The sequence below is a fragment of the Panthera pardus genome, unplaced genomic scaffold, assembly GCF_024362965.1.
Source record: "Panthera pardus isolate Hobbes unplaced genomic scaffold, ASM2436296v1 HiC_scaffold_22, whole genome shotgun sequence".
Lineage (NCBI taxonomy): Eukaryota > Metazoa > Chordata > Mammalia > Carnivora > Felidae > Panthera > Panthera pardus.
In genome coordinates, this window is record NW_026526788.1 from 70,665,837 (window position 1) to 70,683,807 (window position 17,971).

The 17,971-nt window shown below is 42.6% G+C and overlaps 1 protein-coding gene across 30 annotated transcripts in view; it reads right to left on the reverse strand.

The window, feature by feature from the left end:
• The window catches only part of ABLIM1 (actin binding LIM protein 1), a 293,132-nt gene that overhangs the window by 49,568 nt on the left and 225,593 nt on the right, over nt 1–17,971 (reverse strand). For all 30 annotated transcript variants that reach the window (XR_008424948.1, XR_008424944.1, XR_008424959.1 and 27 more), the window contains exon 7: nt 2,263–2,350. Coding sequence is in view for 4 of the 30 variants with exons in the window: in XM_053909940.1 (XP_053765915.1) it covers nt 2,263–2,350 (88 nt within the window). In the remaining 26 variants the exon portion in view is untranslated. The remainder of the gene's footprint in view (nt 1–2,262; nt 2,351–17,971) is intronic.

Sequence of the window (17,971 nt, forward strand, 5' to 3'; positions counted from 1 at the left end):
TAATGACAAGGATAATACCCTTTATTATCAGAGGACTACTTTAATCCCTCTTTAACAATCATTTCTATCTTGCTTTATTTACCCAGAGCCAAAAAATAAACACTAAAATAAAATAAAATAAAAAGAAGAAAACGAAACAAGCCAGATTCATAGTCCCGTCAGCATTAACATTTACTCAGAGGCTGGCCACAAAGCGCAGGAAAGCCGCCCAGTGTGGAGAGCTAAGGGGCAGGGGTGGGCTCATGGACAGCATTCGCTGTGAAGGTTCTACCAAGCGGGAGTTGTTGGCCAGAACACTGGGTTTGCACACAGCGTCACATTGTTCTCCAGGGGTCAGACACACAAGGAACGTGACTCAGGGAGAGTATGAGATACTGAGGAAGACGAACTACTCATTCGCCAAGGATGCGTCGAGAGGGCAGGCAAAGAGCGCCAGAGCCCAGCTCCAGAAGATGTTCAGGACGACCGCTGGAGTTCTGAACACAGCCCATCTGGACGGGTAGTTGTTTATTTGTAGCACGAACGTGCTGTATTTGTGCACAGCTTGAACCCACTCCCTATTCAGGTTCCAGAACCATGTGCACGTGCAGAGCTGTGCCCAGAGCCTTTCAGTCTTCAGTGTCTCGCGGACACGGGGTTGACACCCACTCGGTGTCTTTGTTTTTGCAGGCTGCAATCGACACACTAAAATCTAAAACAAAGCCTGGACACCAAATGGAGAATAAATCTGCTCCATGCTGAAAATGCAAAGCGACACCTGCCTATTGCTACACAGATTCACAGCCTGCCCCCGGGGAAATGTGTCATATAAAGTCCACATGAGACCAGGGATTTGAGAGCTTGTCACTTGCCTTCATCGGGCCCTTTAAAATTCAGTGGCTTCTTAAATCAAGATTTTCCAGAGTGATCATTAAAACGAAGGGATGTTTGGGTTGTCCAGTTCTCCTACCGTGAGCACTTTTTAGAGGACGGTAGCTAAGGCTTTGCTTTAATACTCAAGAATCTTTTCTGTAGACTTTTCTTAGTTGTATAAGAACAAGACAGAGAGCAAAGCAAACCATTCATTAAAAATACACATAATGTTACGTGCAGAGAAACAAAGAAATGAATGTGAAGGCAGATGAGACCCAGTAATTACCAAACCGAATGAGTACCAGCTCTCATGGTTCTTGCTAATTTTACTGATAAGCCCTTGTCTATTTAATGGCTCTTTTTCCAGCTAAAAATAGAAAAATGTTTGTGCAGATGGTGCCGTTTGACTGGAAGAGAATCCTTCCCTAAGCTTCTCTCTGAGAAGTTTCAGCATTTTAGGGGAGATAAAAACTAGTCATGGTTGAACACTGGCAATGTTTCTCAAAATGATTTTCGATGAAAAAAAACATCTAATGGCCCTCTGGTAATACATATTTCTTCGCCACCAGAAATCTCTCCGTTTCTCTTTCAGGGACTCTGGGTATGTTCTCTCTCCTTCTTTTGCCGTCTCTCTTTCTTTCAGGATGAGAGCTATGCTATCTTAATGGGATGAAATACTTCTGTGATGCAATTCACCAAATATTAGGGTTTTCTTCTTCCTGAAAGCGTGCATAAGAAAGAGCCGCCTGGAGGGGCGCCTGGGTGGCTCAGTCAGTTGAGCGGCCGACTTTGGCTCAGGTCACGATCTCGTGGTCCACGAGTTCGAGCCCCGCGTCGGGCTCTGGGCTGATGGCTCAGAGCCTGGAGCCTGCTTCCGATTCTGTGTCTCCCTCTCTCTCTGCCCCTCCCCCGTTCATGCTGTGTCTCTCTCTGTCTCAAAAATAAATAAACGTTAAAAAAAATTAAAAAGAAAAAGAAAGAGCCGCCTGGAGCTTGCAAAAAAAATAAAATCCTTCTCGCAGGACAGTGAAAGAAGCAAAGACCAAGTAGCATCCAGAAATGCTTTCTTTTTGCCTTTTTTCCCAAGCCTATTCCTGGGGGGGAGGGCTGGAAGGAGGTGTCGCTGATTTTCATCCTTGCCTCACCTCCACGGCACCAAACATCAAGTCCTATTTGTTCATTCCAGAAGCATCACATTCCTTTGTTTAACAGACTCAGGGGCTCACTGCCAGCATGCCCACTGCTTGGCTGATGAATACTAATTGCTGAGGTAACTTTTGGCCACGTTCATTTTGGATCTGGGGAGCCTTGCGGCTAACGAAAGGCCTCCTTCTCTGAAAACGAGCAGACAGAGCAAGGTTTTCTTTCCTCCGGTGGGGAGAACTTACTGGCTTCTCGAGCCCATCTTACCTTGAAGATACATTTCCTCTCCTTCTGTGAACATCTGGTTGCACCTGCTGCATCGTGCACAGCTGGGGTGGTAATGTTTGTCACCTGCCTGCAAGAGAAGAGGTAGGGGTTCTTAGTTTATACCTTATCACAGCTCTCAGCCTCTTTTCTGGATTCGGGGATTTGGAGGAAAAAAAGAAACAGCTGAGGCGGGAAAAGTAAGTGCCCAGTTGACCAACGCCTCCTACATCAACAGCCCTGGAAGCTGAGGCCGCCCCATTAGAACGGGAAGGGGCTCACAGACCAGCTACTTGTGCCTGGATGATGGGGCAGCTTTGCTTCTCGGGGTTTCTGGAGCCCGTTTGTCCCCTGGCCTGGGTACTCATGGATGGTTGCCAGTGACTCACCATGTGCCTGTGATAAGCCCACTCCATCTCCAAAAAACCCTACCCCCACAAAACAACACCCAAATGGATGCGAAGACTAATACTGGTTTGTATTAAAGAAATAAAAAGACAGGATTCTCATATTTAGCAGGTTTTTTGCTTCCTTAGCTAAACTGTCTAAAAATAATAAAATCTAGCTTGCATCAAGAGGAGAAAAACCATGGTAAGAGGCATCATCCACAACTTTTACCTCGGAAGGACCCCAAAGTCTCTTCTGTGTTGCTTATAACGATCTTTTATCAAAGTCGTACATTAAGTGTTTTCTGAAGAAGGCACTTTACTGAGGTTGGCCCTGCATTATTCATGAGCTTTTCACATTCCTAAATATGACAGATGCCAGCACAGCAGGTGTTGACTTCCCCAAAGCAAAATGTCACTGGACACAGGGACAATTCTCCAGACAGGTGCCAAGTCACATTAGAGTCACGCTCCAAATGCATGCCTGGCAAAATGGAATCTTTTTTATCACTTAGCAAAAAATCCTTACCACTTAAAAGTCACCAAAGGTACTCTGCGATGAAACCATTTTCTCAACCAACCGTGCAACACTTCTTTCGCATGGGCCACATGCAAGGCAGGGCTGAGAGCACAGAGTCAGAAGTGGCTGCACCCTGCGCCTGCATGAAATCTCAACAGGAAACCAGAGGTCAGGTAGTGATTCCTTTCTCACACCCTCCAGTAGAAACTGCAAAAGCCACTTAGCAACCAGAGCGTGAGATGCTGGTTGGTTGCTTAAGACAATCAAGTGGAAAAAAAAAAGGAAGTTATTTCAAAATAGAAGCCAGGAATGAAATCTGGCCAATAGTGCCCAGTCAGAAAATTCTAGAAGAGGCATTCTTGTTTTGGTTCACACTTACTTACTTACTTACTTATTTATTTTTCCCTCAGGGGATGAAGGAAGCATAGGAAATGTCACACAAAGTAGCTCCTTCCCTTAGACCATCCAGGGTCAAATGTGAGTGAAAGAAGGCACCTTGACAGGAATCTTGGGTGGTCTCCAGCGAAAAGCACACTCCTCAGTAAGCTGGGAGTGGGAAGAAAGTTCTCCAAACTGATATGGTGTATCTATCCTATTTAGTGGTACAACATTAGGTGGATTCTCAACAAAGATAACACCAAGACAATGACTTACACTTTCACCAAAGGTTTTCTACCTTGGTCTAGTCCTAGCCAACGTGATAAGAGACGTATAAAGATTACTAATGAAAGAGTTCCAAGAGCTAGATTAAAAATTAACACAGAAAACCCAATAGCTTTCCTACTGACTAGCAATACAAATTCGGTCAGCATAATGGGAAAATGGGACTCCGTTTCTAAATCACAACAAACAAAGCCTTCAACGTGAGACTGATATAAAGAAAATGGTAGAACCTAGTTGACGGACATAAAAGGCGAAAAAACATGCAATATTTCTGGATGAGAAAACTAAATATTTAAAGATGTCAATTTATCTAAAATTATCTAAAATAAATCTATTATTGCAATGCATTCCCAATTAAAATGATCACAGGGGTTTTGTCTATAGACAAGCTGATTCTGTAAGTTCATATGGAAAAAAAATACACAAATATACAGACATTTTTTGAAAGACAGAGAATCAATAAAGATTTTCCCTTCCTGACACAAAAAGTTATTCTTAAAAAAATTTTTTTTAATGTTTTTTTATTTTTGAGAGGGGGCCGGGCAGAGAGAGAGGGAGACACAGAATCCAAGGTAGGCTCCAGGCTCTGAGCTGTCAGCACAGAGCCCAACACTGGGCTCAAACTCATAGACCGTGAGTTGAAACCTGAGCTAAAGTCGGATGCTTAACTGACGGAGCCACCCAGGTGCCCCATGAAAAGTATTCTAAAGGCGCAAATAATTAAAGTGCTTCAATGTTGGTACAGGAATATAAAATAAATTGGTGAAACAGATAAGTCACAGGAACCCATTGCACACTATACACAAGAGAATTTAGTCTGTGATTATGGTGGCATTTCCAATGAGTTACAGAATGGATTATTCCATCAATGGTGAGAACAATGGACTCTCCATGTAAAGAAAGGTAAATCTAGATTCCTGACTCATAACTTATCCAAAAAAGAATTCTAGAGAGTTACAGAGCTAAACAGAAACAAAAATGTAGAAATCTTAGAAGGATATATAGGAGATAATTTAGGAAACTTGGGGTAGGAATGCCTTCCTGAACAAGGCAAAATCTAGAAACACAATAAACACAAATAATGACAGTGCACACACAGGAAAATGTCTAGACATAAAGTTAAAAGAGAAGTAACAGGGAAAAAATACTTGGCACACATTTCAGATACAAGCTTATTACCCGTAATATATAAATAGTGTCTCTAATAAAATTAAGTGGCAATAAGGGCAAAAGGCAATTTCCAGAAGACATGTAGATGACCCCTCAAATAAAAATTAGCTCAGCTCCACCAGGGATCAGGGAAACACAATTTAGAAAAAAAATATATTTTTCTTCACCAAACTGGCAATGACAAAAAGACTAATGTCAGGAAATAGGCTTCTCACACACTGTCGGTGAGCAAAATTCTTTTTGGAAGGAAACTCTGGCAATATTTATTAACATTTAATATGCACAAACTCTCTGACACACAATTCCATTTCTAGGAAGCCATCCTACAGAAATTCTCATACCTGTGCTTAAAGGTGTTTGTATCGACGGTCTTCAGTATTATTTACAACAGGAAAGAACAAAGAAACAGAAAGCAACCTAAATCAGAAAGTAGTCAGACAAAACATTCAATCCTACATAGCCATTAAAAGAATGAAATAAACTTACATGGAAAGAGTTCAAAACTAACGTTACCAAGGGAAAAAATCATGCAGAAAAGGAATGCCTATAATGTAGACGCATAAAGCCCTAGTTGAAAGTGTGGAGACGCTGGGGTAGGTGGGACTGGATTCAAATCCAGTTTTGGCACTGTGGGGTCTTGTGAAGGTTGCAGCCTCTCTAACCATACAGCACCACACTGCTAGAACTACCTCGGAGTGACGTTGCGAGGGTGAGCGATGATGTAGTATTTTGAAAATGGTGTGGCACGCTATCATAATAAATCACAGAAACAACAGCAGTAATCCTCAGCACAGAGGTGGTCTCAGGGCCATTCACAAAAAGGCTTCTTAGTGCAGTTTGGGATGCTGGTAAAAGGCCTTCTCGGTGCCTGTTCTTGCCCAAGGACAAGCACAGAAGAGTAATGGTGCCACCTGAGCTGTCACACAAGGTGGATGGAAGATATGCCAAGGCCCCATGTGCCAGGCTGTGGTCTATGAATTATTGGCAGAAAGCACTGCTAAGAAACAATACTATCGTAATGCCAGGGACACTGGTCTTGACTCATGTACCTGCTTCGTCTCCCAATGCTGAACATGTCAAGTAATGCGGTCGGCCAGACTCAAGGGCCATTTCACAGCCATTTAAAAGTCTGTTTTTGTAGCAGTGCATCCTAGGGGACCACGGGGCCAGAGGCTCAAGGCCAAGGGAGCCTCTGCTTTGCATGTGTGAGCCACCTCTTCTCTTTCATTTCTTCTTATACCGGCACCATGACGGTTCACAGTCAAGCCCTGCGCACAGGGCCAGGAAAAGGATCAGAGCTGAACAAAGACGCGGGCTCATATGCAAACTAACTCCCCAAACGGACACAGTTGAATCAAAATCGTTTACACTGCAGTCGTTTGTAGAAGAAGGAAAAGTATATCGGATCATGAGTAAAATGGAAGGGTATATAGTGCCTACGTTAGAACAGATAGTAAACGTACGATTCATTGTGGAGAGGCGGCTATTGATCATCAAGTTTTACAGCACAGTGTGGGCTTTGTTATGACAGGTGACTTCCTAAGTGACAGTTAACCAGGTACCTGGCCCCAAGCGCACACCCTGCAACTCTAGCTGTGCCTGAGCCTGTGGGACCAGATGTGCCGTGGGGCTCACCAGAGCTCTGCAATCACTGTTCTCCGCCCGTCTGTGTATCCCGCTGTGTAAAAAAACTTATAACCTATTTTCTTCTTTTTCACATATTCAAAGTGCACATGTTAAGCATCTACATTCTGGCTGGCATTAAACTCTCTAGAAAATAGACAACTTGCTTATGTAGCTGAGTTTTATAAAGCACCTGCCTGCACATTCAAAGTGCAAAAAACTCCTTTGCCTTTCATAGTGCTGATTATGTCAGATTTCTGTGGTAATTATTACTATTTGGTTAATCTCTGAATTGGAGTAGGAACTTTAGCATACAGACTAGAATACCATCTGGAGTAATACTATCTACTATAAGGCAGGATTTAGCTTAAGGCACCACGCTTTTGATAAAATCCATCGTCTAGCAGAGCAGATAGTTCTGAACTCCTTGTGGATGAGGGGGTCCCCTGGGAAAGGGTTACCATGTTTGGAATCAAGAGAATGGGTGTCATTCTTTAATGTGTTACCCACAAGACCTCAATGATGCCACTACATACCCTCTCCAAGCCCCAGGCCCCTCATCTGTAAAAAGTGAAGGGTTGAACTGAACAATTTCAAGTCCCATGCAGCCATAAAATTCTGTGATTCTGTGTGAAACCCCATAGCTCTACGAGCTCACACAACAGTGTTAACAGAAAAGCGATTTGGGTAGAGAGAGGAAATTCTTGATGGTAGGGAATGGAGTTTAAGCAATGACTCCATAGTGCCTTATACCCAGGAGGATTTCTGGATGCCCTACGCCCTGTGCTGACTGTAACAGCCCTCTGGGAGTGGCGAAAGAGAACTGTAATTACAGAACCCATCCTTGGACAGATAATCTGCTTGCCTGATAATCTGCTTAGCTCCTGGATGACCAACTGTCCTTTTTAGTTTTTCTTTACCCTCTTTCCCTCAGAGTGCCCTACTCCCGACACGAGCCTAGGCGATGTGAATGATGGCTCTTGAAGTCAACCTTCAGCCATTTATAACTTATGCCCTACCTTCTTCCAAAAAGGACTTGCAGATTCTTATCGGAGAAGGTCATGATCTGTGAACAACTGGACAAAAACCTTAGAGGAAAAGAAAATATCAAGGCTCCACACTCAGACAAACCTACTGTGATCTGAGTTTCTCACTAGATGAAGACAAAAGGGAAAATGAGCCACAAAAGTCTCACTGTGTGAAAAAAATGGCCACATACAACTGTGACTAGAGAGGTGAGGTTTCCTATTCTAAATAAACGAACAGTCATTGTAGGCTGAACTGCCATAGGGTCTTACTCTGTGCAAGGCATTGCATCAAGGACTTTAAGTGACTGGTCTCACTACACTCCCGTGATGTAGGTGTTATTTTATTGTCTTATACCGGTAAGCAAAGAAACTAACGCTCAAAGTGGACAATGTCCAACACTCAAAGTCCCTAAAGTAGAGCTCGGCTTTGTGTCCAGGCCTCCCCTCTAAAAGCACCAAGAAAATTCTTATGGAGGACCCTGGCTCTGGAATGGAAAATCATCTTCCACACTAATTTTGCCGATGGTTGGAAACATTCAGGTAGTTTCTTATATAGACCCCTGAGAAAAACCAGTGGTGTGGAAATATAGTCATTTCCCTATGGGGAAGTTAAACTATCAAGGTCTAGGTTGCCGTTTCTTCTTAAAGATCTAACTTGATTTACAGATGATTTGCTTAGAATACCCAAAGGAATAAACAAATTGCTTTTCTGTCCCCAAGACTCTTGCAAATACAGCTCTGATTGACAGTGACTTTAGATGAAGGACATATAAACACGTGAGGTAAGTATGTTGGCCTAGATCAGGAGTTTTCTAATGGCACTGTGCATAAGCAACACCCAAGATTCTTTTAAAAATGGGTTCAATGGTTTTAAGGCAGGGGATTTAAGAAATCACCTTCTTTTTTTTTTTTTTTTTTTTTTTTTTTTTTTTTATAAGCACTGAAATGAGTATACAAATCATCAAGAACTCAGGAAACACCAGTCTGGGTGGTCCCCAAACCCTAAACCTGATGGTAGATGAAGAAGCCAAAGGTGTAACAAGGATTTATTGCTTACATGGCAGGTGCACGGGTGGGGAGGGAGAGGCAGAAGCACGCAAGTTCCGTGTTTTACTCCTGCAGAAGGGCAGTGTGGGGGCTGACTCAGCCATCTTTAAGTTTGCTGGTTTTTTCTCTTGAAATGGGAGAGGTTTCCAATGTGACTGGACTGGCTTGATCTCCAAGTTGAACACTCACCTGTTCCAGGAGGGTGTTTCCCATAATGCAGCACCCCGAACAGGCAGGACAATGAGGGTGTGCCCTGGCCCAAATTTTGTATCCTGGGCAAAGGTGAACAAATTAGTTTGCCCAGGCAGCTTTCCCAAAGCCCGGAGGGTTCTACACAAGTCTGTGCAAAGCCAACCTGCACAGATGAGAACATCCTGCAGCCAGACGGCCTTAGCCACCCAACTGCGGCTGCAACCGTGTGCTGTGTCAGAGGGAGGGGTCACAGCTCATCTACTCCAGTGAAGATGCACAAAACAGAGCAGAGACAAATACACCACCGCCTCCCAATGATCTGGTTCCCTTTGACCAGCTGCTCAAAATATAAAAGAACACCAACTCCCTTCTTTTAATGAGGGGTAAAGAATGAAAAAAGTGGCAACATCTCAGTGTAAATGCATATTGGATTTTTTGGAGATGGTTAGTGCTTTCTCATCTCCTTCCAGGGAATCAAGTGTAAAAACTTTAAAGCAGTCTTTACAATTTAACAGTGCTAGATACATGTTATCTGTAAATGTGTGCATTCCCACGGGACATAACCAGTCTCTTTAAATCGACCTATAGGTTCAGTGCAATCTCTACAAAATCCAAGCCGGATTATTTGTAGAGATTGAAAAGCTGACCTACGATTTATGTGGCAATGCAGAGGACCCAAGAGAGTAAAAAAAAAAAAAAAATTTAAAAGAATAAGATAAAGTCAGAAGACTTAAACTATATGATTTCAAAAGTTACTATAAAGCTAGAAGTTATCAAGATAGCATGGACTGGTATTGGGATAGACTTATAGGTCAACAGAATAGAAGACAGAATTCCAAAATAAATTGCCATATTCATGGTTAATTAATTTTAAATAAAATGCCAAGGCAATTTGATGGGGAAGGCGTAGTCTTTCCAAAAAATGATGAGGGGACAATTAGATCTATATATTCAAGCAAACCCTACCTCACACCATAAACAAAAAATTAACTTAAAATGAATCACAGACCTAAATATACAAGCTAAAAAAACTATAATGCTTCTAGACAAAAACATCAAAGAAGAATTTTGTGACCTTGGTTTAATATTTCTTAGTCTACAAAAACATAATTCATAAAAGAAAAAGATTGATAAGCTGAATGTCATCAAGATTAAAATCTTTTTCTCTTCAAAAGGTATCATTATACCTCTGAGTCACAGATTGGAAGACATCGCTGCAAATCGCATTTCTAAAAAAAAGACTGGTATCTAGAATATACAAAGAACGATGACAATGCAAAATAAGTGGCCAAGCAACTCAACTGAAAAAAATGGGCAAAGATTTAAATAAACACTTCACAAAAAGAGATATATGCATGCTGAATAAGCACATACACACTGGTTACAATGGCTATAATTAAAAAGACTGACCATACCAAGTGCTGAGGAGGATGTGGGGAAAGTGATACACTCATCCACTGCTGATGCGAATGTAAAATGGTACAGCTAGTTTGGAAACTTCTGGAAGTTTCTCAAAAGGTTGAACATAAATATACCTTGCGACCCAGCATACCACTAGGTTTTAAACTAAGAGAAATGATAACATAGGTCCACACAAAGGCTTCTGTGCAAAAGTTCACAGCAGGGTTATTCCTAATAACCCCAAATTGGAAACAATCCAAATGGCTCTCAGCTGGTGAACAAACAAAATGTGGAGTAATGGAACACTGCAAAGCTATTGTTCTTATTGAAAGGAACAAACTATCGATCTATGCAACAAACAGATGAACCTCAATGACATTATGTGACATGAAAGGAGCCAGACCCAAAGGACTATGGATTGTATGGTTCCATTTATGTGAAGTTTCTAGGAACGGCAAGATGAAGGCAATATAAAGTAGGTGAGTGGTTGCTGGAAATGGGATTGGGGTAGGACGGGAGTAGGATGGACTGCAGATGAGCAGTCGAGATGGGGTGACTGAAAAGTCCTAATATTGCATTATAGTGATAGCTGCACAACTGTATACGTGTAATAAAAATAATCAGACCACACACTTACAATGAGTGAATTTTATGGTATGTAAACTATTCCTTGATAAAGAGACATGCCAATAGAAATAAAGAAGGGAAGGGAAGGGAAGGGAAGGGAAGGGAAGGGAAGGGAAGGGAAGGGAAGGGAAGGGAAGGGAAGGGAAGGGAAGGGAAGAAGGAAAACAGTGAACAGTGGAGTGGGGGGCAAGGGACCTGACTGGGAAGATAGGAGGAATTGTTCTACTCACTGTCTGCAATGACACATGCCTTCGTTCCTTTTGGGGTGGGGGTGGGGAGTTCAGATTCTTCTGGAGAGTTGTTGAAAGGAATGGATTCTTTCTCCAGAATCAAATGTGCCTTTATATATAGAAAGCTAGATATGCATACATAATATTGCATTGTTAGCAATTATCTGAAGATTTGAATGTTTACAAAGGGCTTACAAAAAAGTAGTTCACTAATCTAATTATTATTTCTCTGTCTTCAGAAGAAGTACCATTCTTCTCGTATAAGAAGAGAAAGCAGACTACAGACAGATGAAGTAATTTCCCCAGAACCACATGAGAAGGAGAAATGAAAACCTGGGTGATTCACCTTAGCGTAGCTCCTGGGACTCTCCCGGGTTGGCTCTTTGGCTGTGTGCTTTCACACACAATATCTAATTGGATTCTTTTCTGACCCTTTGAAATAGACGACATCATTCTTTTTGTTTTATGCTGGTTAAACAGGCTCAGAGGACAGATGATGTGCTGCACCAAGGTCACACGGCTAAGTGTCAGAACTGGGAAATATCCCCGATCTTAGGATACAAATTCGACTCTCTTGGATCAATACCATCACAACACCTACGTTGTTTCTTTTTCAGAAATCTTAGGCAACTAGAAAAGTGATTCCTGTATGATGCAAAAAGATGGTTAAGATGAGTGGTAAGAGACACCTTACTAACATAACATCTATCTTGGCTATTTTGCCAAACCGAAGGCAGAGCAAATAACTACGTTGACGACAAAACGCAAATCTGAAACTAATCAAGGGAGTGTCTACATTTGAACCTCACCTCTCCCTGATGTTCCCACGGCTCTGTGCTTCCACTGTCAGACGTATTTAATTTTGCCACTAGTTATTATGGCTGGACTGTCTGCCCCACCCCACTGTGCAACACGGAAGGGAAAGAGATGGGCTTTGGCATCAAGAGAACCCGGAGGTCTGCCTGCTGGTCTTGCAAACACTGTGGCCTTGGGTTCTCCTCTGGAATCATTTCTTTATCTGTACAAACTGGCATTAGAAAAGCGGCCAGGTAGGATTATTATGAAAATGAAACAACCAAAGGTATGTTGATCACCGAGTACCTGGTACCAGTCGACGCAGGTGAGATTTTTCTTTTTCTTTCATGTTGGATTATGCATGCCTTTGAAGACATCGGTCCCACCGCTATCTCCATAACTCTAGGATCGCTCTTGCTTTCCGCACAGCAAGTGCTCTCGCAACGTCTGGCGAGTTAGTATCAGAAACCCTATCAGAAAACCTCTACGTTGATGAGCCTTCTATTCCCCGCACCATTACGGCCGCCCAAAGAGAAGTGATGGATGCACTTCAGTGCTTCAGCTATAATTTCATTATTTACTTGTTTCCAGACACTGTGCTGAGCACCCCATAAGCCATATCCCTTCTGACACTCCCTGCAGCACTGTGAGGTAGGTGTTACACCCAGTTTAACAGGTGAGGAAATCAAACATTAGCAAGACCAAGAAATTGTCCGAGGTTACTTGGTTAGCAAGGGATAGATCTGTCATCTGAATTCAGGTCTGTCCAACTCCAAGCTGTGTAGAACCCCCAGGTCCTGCAGCTTTCCTAGCCCTTGGTTGTTCAGGTTACAAGGGAGGCCCCCGCTGAGGTCCACCCTGGCTCTTAGGATCATCTTTCAACTGCCTTTCCTTTCTCTAAGAATACAAATAATAGTGCATCATACAAAATTAAGGCCTTCGCATTTTACAATTTGCTAATGCTAAAGAAAGACTAGATAATTTAAGTTCTTAACAAAAACTTTACTTCCACTGTCCCTCCTGCTCCCAGCCATCAACAGTGTGATCAAATGTTATCTATTTATTTTTTATTTCTTTCTTTTTTCACTTAAAAAATATATATATATATATAATTTATTGTCAAATTGGTTTCTATACAACATCCAGGGCTCATCCCAACAAGTGCCCTCCTCAATGCCCATCACCCACTCAAATGTTATTTTAAAAAAACACCATAAATGGGGGCACCTAAGTGGCTCAGTTGGTTAAGCAACTGACTCTTGATTTCAGCTCAGGTCAGGATCTCACGGTTCATGAGATCAAGCCCTGTGTCGGGCTCTGTGCTGACAGCGTGGAATCTGTTTGGGTTTCTCTCTCTCCACTCTCTCTACACCCCCCCCCCAAATATATTAAAAAAAAAAACTTAAAAAAAAACACTGTAAATAATACCAAGGCCTTTAAGGCCAACTATCCTAAATGTTATTTCCTGACATAGGCGATCTTCACGGTACGGGACAGTGTGACCCTAAACCTTTACAAAGCAGGCCTGGTAGTTCCAGCCTGCCTGTCGTTTTCAGATTCAATAATAGCAAGGTCATGTCTCCCAGGTGCCAAACTTCCTTGAAACTGATTAAATAGCATGGAACTGATTAAATAGCATGGAAAACATCATCCCATTATTCTCTTCTGGTAAGTAAGTTATTAAGAAATAGAGCATAGTTTAGAGGGTAACCAGTGACCTGAGGATCTGGTGTTGAATTTCCTTGGGTGTTAGCTGAATTTGGTATTCCCCTACCAGGTGCTTTGTCAGCAGTTGGTACAATCTAGTCTATGCTTTGTTTTTCTTAGCTATCAAAAAATGCCATTTTATATATCATATCAGATTGTTCTCCCTTACAAGGTAGGTAGGAAGTCTTGAATATACTTTCCCGCCTCTTCTTTGGAGTAGGAAGGAGGAATGCCTTTATTTTTTCATTTAGGTAGACTTCTTTGTTGAGGTATAACATGCACTAAGACAAATGCCCCAACTGTGTACATTTGAGTGAATTTTCATAAATGCATCCAAAGCAAGAAAGAGAACGTTATCTGCAGGCAGAAGCCCCCCTCAGGCCCTCTCCTAGTCCTATGACTCCTATTCACTATGCTGACTTCTAACTCCATATGCTAGTTTTACCTGGTTTTGAAGTTTACGTAAATGGAAGCAAATACGTCTGGCTTCTTTTATTTGATTTGCTGCGAGAATTATCCATGATGCTGTATGTAGTTGTACCTCACGACATCTCATGCTTGCATAGTGCTCCCTTATGTAAACATGCTACATTTATTTACCCATTCCACTCCTGATGGACATTTGGGTGGTTTGAAAGTGTTGGCTGTTTTAAACACTGTTGCGGTGAAAATTCCTGCCCACGTCTCTCGCTGAATTATATACAAGTTCCAGTTGTGCTTATACGTAGGAGCAGACGGCATATGGCAAGGTCACTGGGCATGTTTATGCTGAACTTCAGCAGCCACTGCCAAACAGTTGTCCAGAGTGGTTTTCCTTTTATTGCATTTTTAATCTGAGAGGAATTTGAAGGAATTAAATAAGAAGAATCAAATTAAGAGCTCTTTGCCAAATGGATTCCCAAAGTGTTTTTCTAACCTCTGTGAAGTGAATGATCTTTTTTTTTTTTTTTTTTTTTTTTTTACATAAAATGGCCTCTCAGTCGAAGCTCTGAAGCTCTGTAGCTTAATCCCCTCAGGTCTCCATTATTCCAGGCCCTCCAGAGTGCCACTGAGCCATTTTCAATCCTTCTTTCATCCTTGTCCTTCTGTCTGCTGTATCCTTTCAACTGATGGGGACATGTGGATGGAATGCAAATAATGCTTATATTTCAATCCTAAACTGACTCGAAATCAGCAAACAATGGCTGGTGTTGCCTGGATCGTTTTGCAGAAGGCTTTACCTTAAAGCCTCAAGAGTGGCTTCTAGTTAGGGCCAAGGCACAGTGGAAAGAGTAAGCAGAAATTGAGTTTGGAAGGTTGGGGACTTCAGTGGCTACCAAAAGATCTAAGTTTTCCTCTCATGAGTTTAAATATTTCTTATCCATTATTTTTACTGTTAATAATACCCTTTACATCTGTTCTATAGCAGAACATTTAGAAAGCATGTTCCCATTTAATTCACCCAGTGCTTTGGAGGGTATCACTTTTATGCTTCATTATGGGCTCAGAAAAGTTTTCAAGTGACAGAGCTAGTGTTCAAATCTATGTTTTTTTGGTTTTGTTTGTTTGTTTGTTTTATTAAGTCTACTCTTCCCTCCTCTCCCCCCCCCCCCCATCCTGCTATATTTCAAGCGTCAGAAACACTGAAAATTACTTTGGTAGCTTGGACAGCTTAAAAATAAGAAGCTTCTATCCTCCCTCCTTTTCACAAATTACCATGAAGGCGTCCAGAAGCTAACCACCCAGGTAAAATCCAGTGGAACTTCGTAAGTCTATCCTTCACACAAATAGCAACTCACTTGAGGATGATAATTTGAGATCATTGACAAGAAAGGGATCTTGGTTCCTATAGACTCGGTAGGAGCGAGTCAATTGGCCTGTTTTAGACATATTATTAGGCTGCCTCAGTTTCTATGTGTGCAATGTCAGGAATGATTAAAAAGGTGGATGTCTGAGAAATCTGTTATATTGAGCTTTCAGAATGAATGGATACACTGGGCCCCAAATGCTCATGTCCCTCAATCCTGTGTACTTTCTGAAAAGATTTGTATGTTCTAGAGTGTTAAAAAAGGTGTCAGAGGCTGGTTCTACCCAGCTTGCGAGACTGCTGTGTAGGTAAAGAAATGTTAATTATACATAAATTCACTTTGAGCAATATGACACAGGGAAGGGATGGACAGGGTTCCAAAACACCGGATGACTCTGGGCCATTTTCTTTCCAAACACTATACCTTGAGGGGAATTTTAAAGGGGTCTCTTCAGGAAGCTGAACCCCAGAGGGAGAGACTCTTGGAATCCGATGGAATGTTACCGGAAATATGTAGTAGGATAGCAAAGTCAGGTGCCGCTCTGCATGTGGTAAAAACTATTAGCATAGTTCCTGGGAAGGAACAGTGAAAAATGCATCATGCTTCCGGCTCAATACAATTCACTCTCCAAACTCAGACACCACCCTACAGTCAAGGTCAAAGGTTTTACATCCTTTCCTTTCTTAACACCAGAAGATAAATATTTGCCTTCAAGTTCAACACTCCTGAAGCCTACTCCCAACTGGATAATTTTTTGTGTCTTGCGCAAGGGCAAACACTTAAGGTTCCTTATTACTCATGATCTCATTCCTGGTCTCCTTTCCAACACCAGAGCATGTTGGAGTCAGGAATGTACAATAATAGCAATCCAAAGGGTCTCTTCCATGAGAGCTGCTCCAGGGGAATCAGTGATCAATATGCATGTCCTGGCGGCCAAATGGCACAATTAAATGCATGGAAGGTGGGTGGGAAGAAGTATGGCAGTATCAGATTACAGGACTGGTACCCTTTATTTAATGTCTTGGTAATGACTTTATGACCCATAGGAAACATACAGAAGGCAGGAGGCTTTTTTTTTTTTAATTATTATTATTATTATTAAAACTTTTAAGTTTGTTATATAGCGCACAGCAAATGTGTTATCCCAACTCAGCAAGATTCCAGTTCGTCAACTGCTTTTCTTAGCCAAGTTGCTATCTCTAAAATACATTCCAGGGGCTCCTGGGTGGCTCAGTCAGTTAAGCGGCCGACTTCAGCTCAGGTCATGATCTCGCGGTCCGTGAGTTCGAGTCCCGCGTCAGGCTCTGTGCTGACAGCTCAGAGCCTGGAGCCTGTTTCAGATTCTGTGTCTCCCTCTCTCTGACCCTCCCCCGTTCATGCTCTGTCTCTCTCTGTCTCAAAAATAAATAAGCGTTAAAAAATAATGATAAAATAAAATACATTCTGGTTCTGTCATTTCTTTCTCCAGGAATTACAACGGATGCCCCGTCCCACCCCTCTCCTTTTCCTTCCTCAGTATTTCTATTCTAAAACAATTCTTAAAGTACTTTGTAGAAGTTGGGTAAGACACAGAGCGTTGTACGTGGCCCGTGCCTCAATTTGGAGTCCTGGGTGATCCCTTACATGTTATTTCCACTAAAACCATTGCTCTGAGTTATCAACTCCTGTGCAGATGGTTCAGCTCTTGGGCTGCCGAAAGCACGCTATCAGACTAAAAATATTTTTTCCTCCCCAGGGTTAGAGGAGCCTTCAGGGTGGAAACCAATACTGGAGCAGTCAGAAAAACACAGCTTGCTTTGAAAAACATCCTTGTCTGATTTCTTATCCCGTTGTCGCTGGACTTCACCCCCTTTAATAAACAACCCCGCCTTTCAGCCCCGAATCTACGGAGCCCAGGCTCTGTCATTTCGCTGGGAACAGTAGGGGTGCTTCTACCCCTCACCCCATCACTGGGTGTCAGTTCTAATTGCCAGGAGGAAGAAAAAACAGGGTGAGAAGTAAATTCTAAGAGGGGAGGCATATGAAAGAATTCAGGACCCCCGGGTTTGGAAATACCACAAATCAGAGCCCACTGAAGGCAAGGCTCCTACCTCTGGATGACCACTACGGCATTTCCGCATCCCGCAAAGAAACAGACACACAGGTCTACGTTCCAGAGTCTACACGCCGGCCGCGTGCCTTCCCTGTGCTGAGTCCTCTGGATTCCTCTGGAAGGGCAGGCCTCAGGGAGTGGAGCCAGGATAAGTGGTGAGTGCTGTGCAGCCAGGTTGCCCCCCAAAAGTACCCACCACACCTCAACCAGTTGTGGTCAGGTGACAAGGGACCTGCCAGGAGGAACCAGTGACCGTGCCGTGGCTGGATGCCGGGACCCAGATGACAGCCGGAGCCATATACATCACCCAGTGATTTGGTGCACTCGGGGTTCCACTCTGTGTAGTCCACACAGCTCTGTAACACTCTAAGTATCAGACTGCACAGCCAGAGCTGATGTAAGCCTGCATTTTGGCCGCAGGGCAGCAGACCAGCCTGAGTTCTT